The sequence below is a fragment of the Centrocercus urophasianus genome, unplaced genomic scaffold (assembly GCF_019232065.1).
Source record: "Centrocercus urophasianus isolate 14NV4802_14NV808 unplaced genomic scaffold, USGS_Curo_1.0 seq_28, whole genome shotgun sequence".
NCBI lineage: Eukaryota > Metazoa > Chordata > Aves > Galliformes > Phasianidae > Centrocercus > Centrocercus urophasianus.
Window position 1 is genome coordinate 13,086,253 of NW_024884844.1, and position 17,127 is coordinate 13,103,379.

Genomic DNA, 17,127 nt, shown 5'->3' on the forward strand with positions numbered 1-17,127 from the left:
AGGAATCAAAAACCAGTGCTGCCCTGCTTTGCCTGTAACCTTGCTCTTCCTGTAGAACAGCCCAGTGCTGTGGCCTTGTGCCCAGCCCAACTGGCTCCAGCATGGCTGCAGGCCTGGGAGCTGCCATTGGGCAGCCATGGAAGAAACTTCTTTAAAGATGTGAAGGACAACACAAAAGGAACAAAGGAACAATTTTTGCTTCCTTCACCCAAAACCATTAACGTCACCACCACCTATCAGGGCACTGAGCTCATCCCACAGTCTGCATCAGAGCAGAGACAGTTTTGTTTTAGCACACAGCAAAATCAAACCAAGAACCAAGGATTGAAGCAATTAATGGAAGGAAAAGCAGAGAGTAAAGAAAACCAATCTTCAAAGCAAAAAAAAAGTCTGGAAGACAGAATCTAAAAGTTACTGTAATTAAGAAAGCAAACCAAAACATTGGAATAAATTGTGGTAAGTAACCATTATTCAGGAAACACCACCAAAACAAGGGGAATGGGACACAGCTTTTGGTGTCAGTTGATTACAGGTGAACAAGGGTAACTCTGGGTGTCAAAAGTGGTTTTAACTGGATGAGAAGGGAATTTTCTTCTTTTCAAATGGACAGATACCGAGCTAACGTGTTCTTGGTTGCGTTTGGCTCTCTCAATCTCAGGAGTGACAGGGGTGGGGGTCCCCATCCCCACGTTCTCTTTGTACAACACCTGTGGACAATATGGCTGTGAGAAAAGAGCAGCAACAAGCAGACAACAGCAACACTGCAGGCTGAGAGACCAAGTGGAACACAAGAGAGGTGGTTTTCTGGGCTGCAAACTGAAGGATTAACAAAAAACCCCACAGAAATCAAAAGCCAGTGCTGCCCTGCCTTGCTTGCAACCTTGCTCTCCCTGTAGAACAGCCCAGTGCTGTGGCCTTGTGGCTAACCCAACTGGCTCCAGCATGGCTGCAGGCCTTGGTGCTGCCATTGGGCAGCCATGGTGGAAACTTCCTCAAAGAAGATGTGAAGGACAACACAAAAGGAACAAAGGAACAATTTTTGCATCCTTCACCCCCAACCATTAATGTGATGTTAATGGTTTTGGGTGAAGGAAGCATCACCTATCAGGGCACTGAGCTCATCCCACAGTGTGCATCAGAGCAGAGACAGTTTTGTTTTAACACACGGCAAAATCAAACCAAGAATCAAGGATTGAAGCAATTAATGAAAGGAAAAGCAAAGAGTAAAGAAGATCAATCTTTAGAGTCAAAAATATAAATAAACAAAAACGGATTGGAACAAAGAAATTAAAAGTTATTGTAATTAAGAAAACTAACCAAAACATTGGAATGAAAATAAATTATGATAAGTAACCATTATGTAGGAAACAGCACCAAAACAAGGGGAATGGCACACTGCTTTTGGTGTCAGCTGATTACAGGGGAACAGGAGAAATCTGGGTGTTAAAAGTGTTTTTAACTGGATGAGAAGGGAATTTTCTTCTTTTCAAATGGACAGATACCGAGCTAACGTGTTCTTGGTTGCGTTTGGCTCTCTCAATCTCAGGAGTGACAGGGGTGGGGGTCCCCATCCCCACGTTCTCTTTGTACAACACCTGTGGACAATATGGCTGTGAGAAAAGAGCAGCAACAAGCAGACAACAGCAGCACTGCAGGCTGAGAGACCAAGTGGAACACAAGAGAGGTGGTTTTCTGGGCTGCAAACTGATGGATTAACAAAAAACCCCACAGAAATCAAAAGCCAGTGCTGCCCTGCCTTGCAACCTTGCTCTCCCTGTAGAACAGCCCAGTGCTGTGGCCTTGTGACTAACCCAACTGGCTCCAGCATGGCTGCAGGCCTGGGAGCTGCCATTGGGCAACTATGGTAGAAACTTCCTCAAAGAAGATGTGAAGGACAACACAAAAGGAACAAAGGAACAATTTTTGCTTCTTTCACCCAAAACCATTAACGTCACCATCACCTATCAGGGCACTGAGCTCATCCCACAGTCTGCATCAGAGCAGAGACAGTTTTAACACACAGCAAAATCAAACCAAGAACCAAGGGTTGAAGCAAATAATGAAGGGAAAAGCGGAGAGTAAAGTAAACCAATGTTCACAGCAAGAAAACAACTGGAACACAGAATCCAAGAGTTAGCGTAGTTAAGAGAACTAATCAAAACATAGGAATAAGAATACAGTAAGTAAACATTATGCAGGAAACAGCACCAATTCTGGGGGACACTGCTCTTGGCATCTGTTGATTATTGGGAACAATTCTGGGTGTTAAAAGGGCATTAACAGGATGAGAAGGGAATTTTCTTCTTTTCAAATGGACAGATACCGAGCTAACGTGTTCTTGGTTGCGTTTGGCTCTCTCAATCTCAGGAGTGACAGGGGTGGGGGTCCCCATCCCCACGTTCTCTTTGTACAACACCTGTGGACAATATGGCTGTGAGAAAAGAGCAGCAACAAGCAGACAACAGCAACACTGCAGGCTGAGAGACCAAGTGGAACACAAGAGAGGTGGTTTTCTGGGCTGCAAACTGAAGGATTAACAAAAAACCCATAGGAATCAAAAACCAGTGCTGCCCTGCTTTGCCTGTAACCTTGCTCTCCCTGTAGAACAGCCCAGTGCTGAGGCCTTGTGCCCAGCCCAACTGGCTCCAGCATGGCTGCAGACCTGGGTGCTGCCATTAATGTCACCGCCACCAATCGGGGCACTGAGCTCATCCCACAGTCTGCATCAGAGCAGAGACAGTTTTAACACACAGCAAAACCAAACCAAGAACCAAGGATTGAAGCAATTAATGAAAGGAAAAGCGGAGAGTAAAGAAAACCAATGTTCACAGCAAAAAAAAAACAAAACCTGGAATACAGAATCTAAAAGTTACTGTAATTAAGAGAACTAATCAAAACATAGGAATAAAAATGTGGTTAGTAACCATTATGCAGGGAATACCACCAAAACAAGAGGCATGGGACACTGTTTTTGGTGTCAGCTGATTACAGGTGAACAAGGGTAACTCTGGGTGTTAAAAGTGGTTTTACTGGATGGGAAGGGAATTTTCTTCTTTTCAAATGGACAGATACCGAGCTAACGTGTTCCTGGTTGCGTTTGGCTCTCTCAATCTCAGGTGTGACAGGGGTGGGGGTCCCCATCCCCACGTTCTCTTTGTACACCACCTACATGGTAACACAGCAGCGTAAAAAAGTATAAAACACAGAACATACGTGAGGGATGCAGGGCAGCACAGTTAATTTGTATGGCCACTACGCCCACTAGAATGAGGGAAAAATTAGGAATTGTAAATCAGGTAACAATTGTGATCAATCCTGGGGAATGCTTCCAAGCTTCTGAAAGGTCCTAGGGATGCTTTGACACAGTAATAAAGCATTAGAAGAATGGAAGTGAGCAAACAGAGGAAGCAGTAATTTCCAGGAAAACAAAAATCAGAAAAGTAAAAGTTTTAAAGGATGGGAAGCATTAAGTGTTACAATTATTAGAAAAACGTTTTAAAACTTTTGGATAAAAATATAAGAAAGACTGAATTTTTACAGCACAAAGGGAGCATCACTAAGTTAATTCCAGAGATCAGAACAATTGCAGGTGTTACAAAGTGCTTCTAAAACGAAGTTACAGGGAACATGTGTGGAATCAGGGAAGAGTACCGAGCTAAAGATCTCCTGGTTGCGTTTGACCCTCTCCATCTCAGGGGTCACAGGTACTGGGGTTCCAATTCCCAGCCCCTCTCTGTACAACACCTGTGTGGCAACAGGGAGGTAGGGTTTGTTTGGTTTGTGGGGTGTTTGTAAGGAAAAAAAAAACAGGAAAGGAGGAGGATGGGGCAAGGAGAGAGAGAGAGAGAGAGAGAGGAAAAGAAATTTAATACAGTGAAACCTGCAAGTATGACAAACACAGTTCTGTCACAGCCTTGTTCAAAAGCTAGCAGAAAAAAAGCCAATAAAATAATCAGCTAATGGCTAACGTTTCTGCAGTTCTGCTTCCTTCCACAAGGAAGTCAATCTGCTTACTTAAAAGATCTTAATGGTCAGCTTTCCCTCTAGGACTGCCCTCACAAGTATAAAAGAGAACAGCGATGATCACGGACAATTGAATGTAGCACATCAAGTGTGACTACAGGGGCTTCTCTGAACTTTACTAGAAATGTTGTCAGCTCAGGTCTGAACTTTGCATCTATCACGTCAGAGTCAGAATCAGCCCTAAGTCACTGCAATTGAAATAGAAATAAACGAGAAAGCTGTGAAGTAGGGCACTTCAAACTGTGCATGGTGCTTTGACTGGAATGTGCCAGAAACAGAAGTAATTCTGGATAGAAATGCATTGCCACAGTCATTTCCCCTTGTCTGTGCAATTTTCTCCATTATTCATATTACAGTGATAAAAGTTTTCTCACACAGACCTGCAGGACACAAGAAAGCATCCAACAAGCAAAAACACGCAGACACGCTCTGGCTTCATTAGTCTGCTTTGCTTCAGGAAGTGTTAAGAGTTCATTTTGTTTTAGCACTGCACCAGCATGGTGAGTCTGAAGAGCATTAGAAGGATCAGCTTTGCTATGGAGGAGTCACCCACACTGTCACTGTGTCAATGGGAAGAAGAAATAAGGCACTGCTTAACTGATTTAAGTAAATGAGGGGTTGGATCTCACAGCTGGGATAATTTAATGGCAGTTATGCTAGACGGAGGGAAAAAAAATACATTATAAGGATACTGGTAAGTTTTAGTGACTTGATTAAGGAAAGGGTTGTTCAAATTCACAACCAAATTGAAAGAGAAAATTAATATGGAGCAGTTAAAGGGATGGGATTTGCAGTCTCAGGGGTGGGGCTTGCTTTACTGGGCTATACCGAGCTAATGTTCTCCTGGTTGCGTTTCACTCTCTCCATCTCTGGAGTGACCGGGGTTGGGATGCCCATCCCTAAGCCCTCTTTGTATGACACCTATGAGGTACAAGAGAATTTGCAGACAAAAAAAAAAACACCCAACCAACACAAGAACAAACGAAAACCAGCATTCAACATAGGCAAAACAATTACATCTCTCTATTCTGTGAGTTGTGTTTAGCGTTAGGGTCACTTTCTCATTAATTGCACGCTTGTTCTAGAGGTGAATATTAAGGAAGTGGCTGATTATTCTGTAAATATGGGTACATATCCCAGGAGATAAAGGGTTAAGATAAAACAAGCACGGAGAGGAACACCAGATTTATAAAGATATTTCACAGCTTATAAAGGTTTTGGTTCTTAAAAAGCAACGCATGTAAAGTTGTAAATCACTCCAAAAAGTTAAAGCACAAAAAAGGTGGAAGAATTGAGTTAAAAATATTGCCAGAGACAAGAAAGAAGTGGGGTGAGGTGAGATTTTAAATCATTGGCAAAAAAAGGAGTACGTGTTAGGATGTTACACAAAAATGATGTAACTTTTTCTTAAATACCGAGCTAATGTGTTCTTGATTGCGTCTGACTCTCTCTATTTCTGGAGTTACAGGTGTTGGGATACCTGTCCCCAGCTCCTCTTTGTACATGACCTGCAGAATACAAGCACCCAGAAAGATGAGATGTGTCCCTTCCCCAGCATTGACAGAACACCTGGATAGGCACTTCAGCTGCTCAGCAGATAAATACAATCTGGGACATCAACATGCACAGCGCTGCTTTGACTGAGCGTGGATTCACGCAAAGTACCTGATGTCCACATTTAGGAGCTTCAACACAATGAAGTCAATGGATTACTTCACTATAATAGGACACACATTTGATTACTCTGCTGCTAATCTGGCATAAAATATAGGTAGTCTTTGCTTTTGACCTTAGTTTAGAATAGTAACAGTACTGCTTCTCAGGCAGTGAACACTTAGGGAGCCTTGTTTGTCAGCAAACAGCTGCACGTAGTTGTGTAATCCACTTCATTTTAATACCTACCTTCAGAAAATCAACACTTTGTTTCAAGTGAGAAACACCACTGAGCCACAGTGCTCCTATTTCCCTATTTCACAGAATGATAGAATGGCCTGGGTTGCAAAGGAGCACAGTGCTCACCCAGTTCCAACCCCCTGCTGTGTGCAGGTCGCCAACCAGCAGACCAGGCTGCCCAGAGCCACATCCAGCCTGGCCTTGAATGCCTGCAGGGATGGGGCATCCACAGCCTCCTTGGGCAACCTGTGCCAGTGCCTCACCACCCTCTGAGTGAAATTTATTTAATTTAATCTACACCTGTTTGACTATTGCATTTCCCATGACACAAAATGTACAGAAGATGCTTGGTCTAAAATCTAATCATGCAGGAATACATTACAAATGCACTAGCAGTACTTAAAATTCATAAAAGATTGCAAAGTGCATTTCACTACTTGCTGTCATTGAGACAAGGAATAATAATACAAAAATAAAGGATACACAGAAAGAGAGAACAGATGATGTAGCTTGAAGGTTAGAAAAATGAAACGGTTTGAAAAACCAACTGCTATGCACTAGTGAGCTGTAAAAATCAATACTATCACAAAAAGCATAAGAGAGAAACTACTTAACATTAGGAGTAGTAAATCATTAGACATTCATCCTATGGCAGCTCCTCAGCATTGTATAGCAAACATCCAAGGTACCAACAATTACAAGACTATACTCTCCTTCAGTACTGTATTAAGAGAGCAAAGTAAGGCTGCAGGAAACGATGGCTCAAAGTCAGGAGAACTGGATTTGATTCTTAGAAACTACATTAACTAAACAAGGAGAAAGCAGATACTTTTTTCCATTTATAACTGTTGCTAGGTTCTTTGACTACAAAAAGAGGCTCCAATTTACTTCTTTCTCTCTAGCTGCTCCATTTTTTTGGAACAGTAAGATCTCCTCCATGTATTTTTTTTATTTCATTTCTGTGGTCACAGAAATAATGCAGGGAAGTGATACAGCTGTAACGATGGCTGCAAAATTCAACTTCCTGCTACAGAAGAAGGGATGTAAGGGATCTGTTCTCTCCAACAACAACAAAATACCCATAAACACTACCAGAGGCTGCAAACTGAGCTCTGAGAAGTTATAGAGAGGTAAGTAGAAAATATTGGCCACTACCGAGCTGATGTGCTTCTGCGTCTCCTTGACACGTTTCACTTCTGGGAGATCAGGAATTGGAGTTCCTTTTCCAATGCTCTCCTTGTACTTAATCTACAAAGGCAGAGACATTAGAAAAAATTAGAATTTATGTTAAAGCACAGTTGATGCGTGGTACAGGTAACAAACTGCATGAATAAAAGAAGCATGGGGCACTTACATTGCACAAACTCTCTGAAATTAAATATATATGTGTGCATATATACATAAGTATATATAATAATCTAAAAATTTTAGCCTAATGGCCTTAAAATAGGCACCTGGATTCCTATGTAGATACATAAAGAGCATTATTCCAATTTCAAGGAGGTGGACAATTTAGAAGATCTCACTGGCTCCAACACGAGCAGAAAGCTGGTGTTCCAGCACTCCCACTGCCATTACAAGCAGCCTGCTGGGTGAGATTTCACTATGAATGGCACCCTCATCAAAAGGTTTTCTCAAAACAATTGTAAATGCCTTTGAACAGATTCAATATGATCTGGAATTAATTACATTAAATTAAATTACATCAATATGATGTAGAATTCAGAATTTGTTAAGATCATCATTATTCAACAGAGCTGAGGGTCGTCATACAATAGTTTAGCAATTAAGTTTTGATATCAGTGCTATTTTCATCTCTACTTTAGTATAACCAAAACAGGACAACAGTATCTTATGAGAACATATTCAACACAATATACAGGAAACAAGTGGTTGAAATGTTAGCAGCTCTTACACGAAAATCACGTCCAAATTTCTTTAGAAGCGTGTAAAAAACTCTCGAAAGAAAAGAATTACACACCATTCTTCCAACATTAGAGTATTACAGTGTTTTAAATATGAAGGTTTTACAAGACATGCTTTAGTAGGCTGCCCCTAACTTCCTCACAAAGGTCAGGTCAGATGGGTGCTCAGTGAGCTGGACTGGAATGTGGCTGAATGAGCAGTCCAGAGCTCTATGATCAATGTCATGGGAGCCAGCTGGAGATCAGAGCACAAGGAGCGTGTCCCAGGGGTCCACAGTGGGGCCAGTGCTGTTTTACATTCATTAGTGGAGGCTGGGACAGAGGGCACTCCCAGCTAGCTTACAAATGGCACACAAGTGGGAGGAGGCTGAGAAACCCTGCAGTTGTGTTGGCATCTAGAAGGATGCTGACAGGCTGGAGAAAAGGGTTGACAGGAAACTCATGAAGTGCATGGGGAAACGTGAAGTCCTGCACCTGGGGAGGAATAGCAGCAGGCACCAGAACATGCCAGCTGGCTGATTGGGAAGCACCTCTGCAGAGAAAAGCCTTGGTGACCTGGTGCACAACAAGATGACAGTGAGCAGCCATGCACCCTTGGGGCAAGGAAGGCCAACAGACCCTGGCCTGCACTAGGAAGAGCAGTTGCCAGCAGGCGAAGGGAGGTGATCCTTCCCCTCAGCACTGGTGAGGTCACACCTGGAGTGCTGTGATCAGTTCTGGGCTCCCAGTACAAGAGGGACATGGAAAGATTCCAGCACAAGGCCACAGAGTTGATGAAGGGACCGGAACATATTTGATACGAGATGGGGCTTAGAGAGCTGGGACTCTTCAGCCAGCAGGACAGGAGACTTGGGAGGAACTAATCAATAGGTGTAAGAACCTGGAAGGAAAACAAGGGAGCAACTCTTCTCAGCAGTGCCCAGTGATGCAATGAGCAGTGATGGGCACAAGTTAAAAAATAGGAAATTCAATCTGAACATAGTAAAATATTTTGTTAACTGTGAGCCTGGTCAGACACCAGAGCAGGTTTCTCAGAGAGACTGCTGGGTCCTTCTGAATATCTAAAGTCCTTTGAGGTATTAAAACTCAGAGCAGTGCAGGACAACCTGCCCTAGCTGAACTCAACTGAACAAAGGAGCTGGAGTAGATGCTGTTAAGAGGTGCCTTTCCACCCAAACAGTTACTTCAGTCTCTTATAAATAAAATGTGTTTGGGATGAGATTAAAAATATGACAAGTGCTTTCAGATTTTAGAAATCGATTGTAAGTAACAAATTGAATATTAATCATTAGAAAGATTAAGTCACAAGAAGAGGCAAAACTTTTAGAAAGTAACCCTCAGCTGAATGGATTATTGCCAACAGTTAGCAACATTTAAAGAAGTGAGAGGGGAAAAGAACATTACTTCAAGTTGAATTAGCACCTGTAGAGTATTAAAAATCAACTGTTTTGTACCGAGCTAATTGCATCCTGGGTTCTCTTAACTCTCTGCATCTCTGGCGTCTTTTCAATAGTAGTTCCAGTTCCAATATCTTCTTTATATAAAATCTTAACATTCAGAATCAAGACAACAAGGTTAAGCATTCAAAACACAACATTATTTCTCCAAGAGAGTGAATAAAGTTTCACGACAGTGATTTGCACACAACAGTGCAGGATGAAAGCAAACATGAAGGATCACCTGCAGTCACTGCTTTACTGCCTGTCTTGTTTCCACCAAGTGCCATTTGTGCAAAAACAGGGCTGATCATTTATGTTTGTAGTTATGCATTTTAAGGAGACTATCAAAACATTTTAGGAATGAATAACTAGAACAAGTACTGGTTTAGTTTGTGCTTCCAGTTCCAGTTTGTTTGGGCATGTTTCACACAAATTCCTTCCACCCACTAGGCTAATGGTACTGGTGGCAAAACAGCAGACAATAGGCACTTCATGGTAACACATGACATGTGAAACATCAGGCAGGCAGTCCAGTTTCCACTGAAAGAAAAAAGGTGCAATACAGCAAGACTGCACTACTTACATGGCAACAAAACAAAAGAAAGGTGGACACTGGAAACATATCAAGCACAGGGATGATAGTTCAGCTATATGACAGCTAAATACATGGAAAAGACTGCAATCAGAGAACTCCACAAGTGACAGTAGACAAAAAGGAGTACCTTAAATCAGATAAATCTGCTTACAATAAAACTAATTTCTTTGGAAAAAAACCTTACATACATTTCAGTGAAGAAAGTAACTGTCTATGAGGAAGAGACTAAAATAATTATTGTATTAAACACACCACATTAAACCCTGGAGGGTCTTTTTCCTTGGAATGAGCATTGAAAATAGAAAAATAACTGTACCGAGCTGAAATTCTTCTGGTTTTCCTTCACACGCAGCATTTCTGGTGTATCTTGTACAACTGTCACTTTTCCTTTACTGTTCTGTAGGTCCCACTGATACTGAAGCTGTTGAAAAAGTTGTAGTAAGAAGTCAGATGTTGACCTTATGCCACAAAAATTTACTCACAGAGCTTTCTTTGAAGCTAAGAAAAATATTTTCAAGTACACCTTATAAGGTGCTCATTTTAACATCACCAACAGTGATCTTAAGACATACAGTTACAATTATTCTGACTTAAATTTGTAACAGGAGATCAACTGCCTCCATCAAAAATCTTGAAAGGTGCCAGACTGGGGCACCTTTCTCAACAATTAAAGATTTCAAGCCACAAGAAGGAGAAATTGTTCCTAACCATACAATCTTGCATTTATTCCCATCTAACAACTTCTGCAACTGTAATTCCTTATTATTAGCAAAGGAGCTGTTGAAACACAGCAGAAAGAAGTTTTGTTCCGAGGAAGTCAGAGACTCATTTTGTTCCTCTGTGTGAGAGGGCTGCTGTATACGATGGGGAGCACCTGGATGGGGATCACTGAGAATGTAAAGGTAGAGCAGGAGGGATTCAGGTGTGGTATTTGGACCTTATTAAGTGTCAAAAAAAGCTGTATATTTTTTTATTGTTTGACAGCAGCAATATTCTGTGCACACATACCGTGCTGAAGTTCTTTTGATTCTCACGGACTCTCTGCATTTCTGGTGTGTCTGCTACAGGCACATAGTATGGCATGGTCTTTTCTGCCTCCTCCTTGTACTTTTTCTGATACAAAATACAAAACACATGCTATTAGTACAAAAGAACTAATAAACAGCCTGTCTCTACTTACTGTTGCATAATGCCCATCTTTATGGAATTCTGAGCACTTCTGTTTCAGATACACCTCTGTGTAGGATTCATTTTAAAGTTACTAAGGGATAGGAAAATTCAGCTATGTTTACTTAAAACAAAAAATAGCTTTGGAACTGCAAAAGCAATAGAAATGACCGTTCAGACAGCATTAAAATAAATTAATTTCAATATTTAATTGTCACCGTTCTACCACCATCAGCTTTTCTGGTGTATCTCCTGAATGCAGGAGATACAGGAGGTTATTTAGGTGCTCCTGATCAGTATCCACTCAAGGTTCCCACAAGAGCAGTAACTGTATTCCTTTATACTCAAGGTACCTGGCTTGAAAGGTTTTTGACTTGCTGGGCATGAATGATCTCTGGAGTATCGACAACACTGGTGTAGTTGGCCTTCTCCATTTCTGCCAACTGTTTGTATTTGATCTGTCAGGGAAAGCTCACATTTAGATGCATTCATCATATCTTAGCAATGACTTGCATTCCAACAAACAAACACACACACTGATTTTTTCCTTTAAAGACAGACAGCAGATAAATCAGTCATACACACAGACCTGGCTAGCAATGTCGGTGGCATTCTTTGCTCTCACAAAATCGGGTGTTTCCAAAGCCAGTTCTGATAGACCTTTTCCTTTGATTTCTAATTCCAAGGCTTTTTTGTACTCTTTCTGCAGATGAAGACAATAAAGAGATATTTTACTGATGTGAATGCTATCCCCTTGGCAATTTCAGGTATTGTCACGATCACACCACTAAGCAGGACTACAATTTCTATAAGCTTAGAATTAAACATACACATGATGCCATAGTGTGTACTTTATAAGTTAAATATTGAGAACCAACAGTCCAACTGAGATTCTCCAGTAAGGTCTAAAGGCTTGCTGTAAGTACCAAAATGCTGTTGTCAATCAGCATGCTCATCCTAAGGGTCTGTGTTAACAACTCGTATCAAATTAACACCAAAATGTTACTTTTTTCAGCTTCAATCTGCTGATATTAAAACCCTTAAAGTACGACCTAACTTTATCCTCTGAAAATAGTCACTATCCAGTGTTTATTTTAACAGTCCACCCTGTAAATAAATGAGGTGAAGTTTGCATTTCATTCTCTGCTGGCCACCTCTCTCCACTGGGCTGGGGAAGAGTCCACCTTGGCCATCAGCCCTGTAGCAGTCAACAGCTGGCTGCTCTGAGTCTGGCCTGGGCAGGTGGAACTGCCCACCAGCCTTGCTGCTGTTTTTGAGACACCCAGAAAGCATTTATCATTTAACAGGAGCTCTTTGCTTCACTAACATTAGTCACCATACACATTCTATTTCATTTTTTTCTGTCCACTCAGGAGTTCGTAGGCAGTGACCACATCCTGGTGTTCCATACCTCATTCAGGATCTGAGTTGCATTCTTTGCTCTTAGCATGTCTGGAGTCTCCTCCAAAACTGATAGTCCTTTACCTTTGACACCCTCCTCCAGATCCTTCCTGTATTCTTTCTGTGGAAGAAAGAAAAGCACAAAGCCAGACTACAGAAGAGTTCTACACACTCCAGCTGTATTGCAAAGATGAAAAAAAAACAAAACCAAAATTAAACTAAAAGCTCCAAATTAAAGAGAAGGACTTTTGAAAACAGCAAAGAATATTTTTTAGGGTTATAAAAGAGCCACTGCAATGGAACAGAGTGCAGTTATTACTGTTCAAGATAAACTGCAAGGGCACACATGTACACATCCCACTACAGGACAGTTATGTTGAAGTATGTCAGAAGGGGACACAGTGAACATGAATACAGTTAACAAAAAACAGGTAAGTGTCCATGACAAATTAGGTCATAACACAAAATATATGAAAACATGCTTAAAGTGAATGGTTAGGAAAAAGAAAGTGGTGAAGAAAAAATACTGTTGAGAATACTTAGTGGAATTATTTAACTTGTAAGAGGAAACAAAAACAGAGTAACTGCTACCTCGCTTGCTATTTTGGTTGCATATTTGACATGTAATAAGGATGGTGTTATCTCCAAGCCAGTAAGGTTTCTGCCCTTAATGGACTCTTCAAAGTCCCTCTTATATTCTTTCTAATGAGAATAAGAAGAAAAAAAGCAAAATAGCAAATACTTATTACATTATTCTTAATTACATGAAAAACTTCTGGGAGAATGGAGAAGGAGCAGAGTTTGGTATTAATGGCACAGTGATGATCTTCTACAGCCAGTGCTGCTGAGAGCTAAATTAATCAATCTTCTTTCTGTTGAAGTCCATTAAATAGCTCATTACTTCCAATGCAGATACGACCTGGCATTGTGTTTGTTTGCTTGTTTCCTACATTTGTATGTACAGAGAAAACATTTAATGGAGTCATTCAAACACAGCGACTAAGGGCCTCATACAAATGTTTTTCAACACAGGTAAGCCTTCATCTGCAACAGAACAAGATAATAGTTCAAACAAACAAAAAATAACTGCCTTAGGAAATAGAACGACAGTGAAGAACACTGTGACAACGGAGACAAACAGGCAGCAAGTGGGTTTTTCAAACACAGAGCTCTCAGGTGAAAAGGATAACCAGCACATTTTCTGTGGAAGACGGTAGCTGACATACATAACATGTTCCTGTGGCAAGAGTTTAAGTGAAGTATATTTCATTCTGCATTGCTTCTAGGCACTCAAAGATTTCCTTAAGCTCAATTTACTGACAGCTTCTCGATGGAAAATTACAGAAAATATACACTTCACAGTGGCACAGGAAAAGGACACAATTCTTAAATAATATCTTACCACCAGTATAAAGAAACGTGACAATTTTTCAAGCTATTGGCATACACAAGACACAAACATAATTGCAAGTGAAAATCAATGTGAAAGTTTAACTATAAAAAAAAATAGATGTTAAAGTTTCTTTAGCTTCTAAGTATTCCTTTTAACCTTACCTCACTCTGCATGAGCTGAGATTCCTTTGCAGTTAGGTATGTTGGAGTTTCAAAGTCCAGCATAGGTTTACCTTTTTCCTTCTCATACTTTTCTTTGTATTTCACCTAAGAAGAAAGGAAAACAGTTACCCTTCAAAATAATCAAATAACTTAGCTCTTCAGCTAGTATATGCCTACTGTGATCAACTGATCTCTTGTAAAAAAAATGAACTTCTGACACTGATTATCTTCCTGAAATACATATTTTTGACCTTAAAATGTAAAATCAAAGGTCAGCCTTGCAGCTCAGTGTGTATGGCATAAAATTCTAGTGACATATTTCCTGTTGCAGAGAATAATCAGCATCAGCTCTGATTTCAAGAAATAACTGATGACAAGAAGGAAGACAGGAAGTGTACAAAACTAGCCTGAAAGCACTCAATCTGCTCCTGATGATGGTCGAGTTCAGCCATGTTAATAAACTGCTTTAGTGTTAGTGGGAGGGCTTGAGAAGATACAACTCAGCATCTTCTTCCCTAAGTCTGTGCATTTGTATCCAGTGAGCAAAACTGTCCCCACAGTTAATACATTCTGCTTCCCCATACAGTATCCTGTCTTTATCCATTTTCAAACTGCTGCAGGAGGCAATGCTCTGTCCTTGGCTCAGACCAATCTCAATCTCACACCAGAGCAACAAGTGGTTGCTCTTCCACTACATTTGGACTACGCTAAAAACTGATGAACAGTCATTTTCTTGTAGTCATCTACTATGCAGTTTTTACAGTTCAGTGCCATTTTTCTGCAGCAGAACACAATCTACAGCCCTTCATGTTCCAGTAGTAACTTCTCTCTTGCTTTTGGCCCAATAAATACCTGGAATGAGGAGGATTAAAAGACCAAACCTGAGGATAAATGCCCTCTTTTGAGGAAAAGAAGTGTCAACAGCCATACCTAAGAGCAGCAGTGGTATTGTTTTCATTAAAGGAATCATGCATGCAGAAAAAGAATGGCAGAGTTCTTCTCTGTATCACTTGAGACTGGAATGGACAAAGCAACTGAAATTTGCTCTCAGTTATTTTTTTTTTCCAATTTCCAGTTTCTGAGATTATCAAGTCTATTTTAGTATAGATGAAATCCCCTTAGTAAAAGTATTACGCTGAGTATCCATCCAGATACAACATGAATAAGCAAATAGGAGATTTACTCTACAATGAAGACCTCATGAATGTTTTATATGTGTTCTAAACTTGCAAATGTACAAATATTTCTCATTGACTTTTGTCCTCTCAAGCATGCAGTGTTCAAAAAGCAGATTGGCACAAATTTCTATGCATCAGAGAAATTGCTAGGATGGTTTCAGTGGTGGAGACTTCAGAACTCAATGAGTATGGTTAATGAGAAACACATGACCAACTTACGTGGCTCTGCAGTTCTGATGCCTCCCTTAGATGAACCTGTTCAAGATTATCTGGCACCATATGGTAGTGACCCTTACTCTTCTCATATTGCTTCTTGTACTGGTACTGAAGGGAAGGTGTCAAAAATCATCTCAATAAAAAAAAAAATCCCTCAGCAAATCTACTTCTTAGGTCCAATCAAAGCAACACTTCAATGGAACATCAAAGAGAAATGCGAAATACAAAAAGCAAGACAAAAACAAGAAGTTTAACTCTCAGCATCAAATCATTTTTAAAGATGTGAGTTGTCTTTTTGGATCATTTTGATTGCAGCAAAATTTTTTCAAAACCAGGAATGAAAAAAAAGGAAGACAAAAAGTAAACAAAAAAAACCCAACAAACAAAACAAAGGCAACACAGTGGATACATAAAAAAGGCTGTGCCAGGCAGCAATGATTTTCATATTTCCTCAATAAAATTTTCAAGTATTTTGTTAGAAGTAATTCTGTACCTCTACAGTAGGAGGACGTTAAACGTGAAAAGGAAATGAAAAAGCAGAGGAAAAAAAAGTTTTAAATATAGTAAGCAATAAAGAAAAAATAAAAAAGAAAGAAGAAAATAGCATTTGTTAGTGAGATGAGATCAGTTAAAATGTAATAAAGAAGGAATCCACTAAAAACGATTAGTGGATTTAAAATACTAGCAGCTCTACAGCTAATAAAGATTACACTTCCAGAGAACAAATGTGAGAAAGTTGCTAGTTCACTAGGAAACAACAGTTAGAAAGTAGAGAAGAGATCACTACCAGGTGATGGCCCAGGAACTATAGCAAAGGGAGTAATCATTAAAGAAATAATTAGCAGAGATCAGTTCAGGCTGGAATCAGTGGGAATGGAAAAGTCGAATGGATCTGGGGTTAGTTAATGAGCTTACAGCACTGGCGAGCTGGCTGGTATTCAGGACATGGTTCATGATCAGCGACTCAGACATGTCTGTGACAGGCTTATGAAGTTTCTTGAGATCTGCTTTGTATTTCACCTGGGGATATGAAAGGATAAACGACATCAGTGAAGATGGAGGAAGCCTTTCCCATAGAAGATCTGAAACTTTTAGTGGCAATGTGTAAGTGAGCATACCTCACTAGCCATGTTGTGAGCATCTTTCATGGTCTTGTAGATTTTAGCCTCCTTTAAATCATACTTTGGCTTTTTACCCTTCTCTTTGGAAAAGTTCTCCTTGTATTTCACCTAAATGTAAGAACAACAAGATATTACATCTGTTCTCAAGTATTCACCTTGGCTGTGGAAGGCAAACAGACCGTAGTACATTCTGACTGCAAGCAGAATAACAAAAATGCAGTAACTTGAAGGCATCCACTGGAATAAAGGTTACTTTAAAGATCATCTAATATGGAAAGAAAATCTACATCTGTATTTAGGAAATATCACTTTCAATCAGTGCACATGTAACATCTCCTCATTGTGAAAACAGTAACAAACATAGACAAGAGAGGTGTTGACAAGACACGGACAAGGTTCTGATCCTCTGTGAGATGAAGAATTTCTCATTCAGTGGCAACTGTGCATACACATAAGACATTTCACAAAGAGACAAAAACAGCACAAAGACTGTTGAAAATAAGCTTTTAACATTCTTTTTGGAGAAACACAAGCTTTTAAGGCAACCTCTGGACACACCAGCATCAAAGACCATCAACATATCAAACACATAAATACATATTGTTAAACACATAT

At 40.2% G+C, this 17,127-nt stretch overlaps 1 protein-coding gene across 1 annotated transcript in view; it reads right to left on the minus strand.

Moving 5' to 3' along the window:
- Nucleotides 1-17,127, minus strand: part of NEB (nebulin) — a 102,255-nt gene that overhangs the window by 10,965 nt on the left and 74,163 nt on the right. The window contains exons 96-108 of the mRNA XM_042827044.1: nt 16,510-16,620; nt 16,307-16,411; nt 15,395-15,499; nt 13,998-14,102; nt 13,035-13,145; nt 12,454-12,564; nt 11,632-11,745; nt 11,396-11,500; nt 10,884-10,988; nt 10,192-10,296; nt 9,296-9,388; nt 7,072-7,164; nt 5,439-5,531 (exon numbers count right to left, since the gene is read on the minus strand). Of these exons, the coding sequence (XP_042682978.1) occupies nt 5,439-5,531; nt 7,072-7,164; nt 9,296-9,388; nt 10,192-10,296; nt 10,884-10,988; nt 11,396-11,500; nt 11,632-11,745; nt 12,454-12,564; nt 13,035-13,145; nt 13,998-14,102; nt 15,395-15,499; nt 16,307-16,411; nt 16,510-16,620 (1,356 nt within the window). The remainder of the gene's footprint in view (nt 1-5,438; nt 5,532-7,071; nt 7,165-9,295; nt 9,389-10,191; nt 10,297-10,883; nt 10,989-11,395; nt 11,501-11,631; nt 11,746-12,453; nt 12,565-13,034; nt 13,146-13,997; nt 14,103-15,394; nt 15,500-16,306; nt 16,412-16,509; nt 16,621-17,127) is intronic.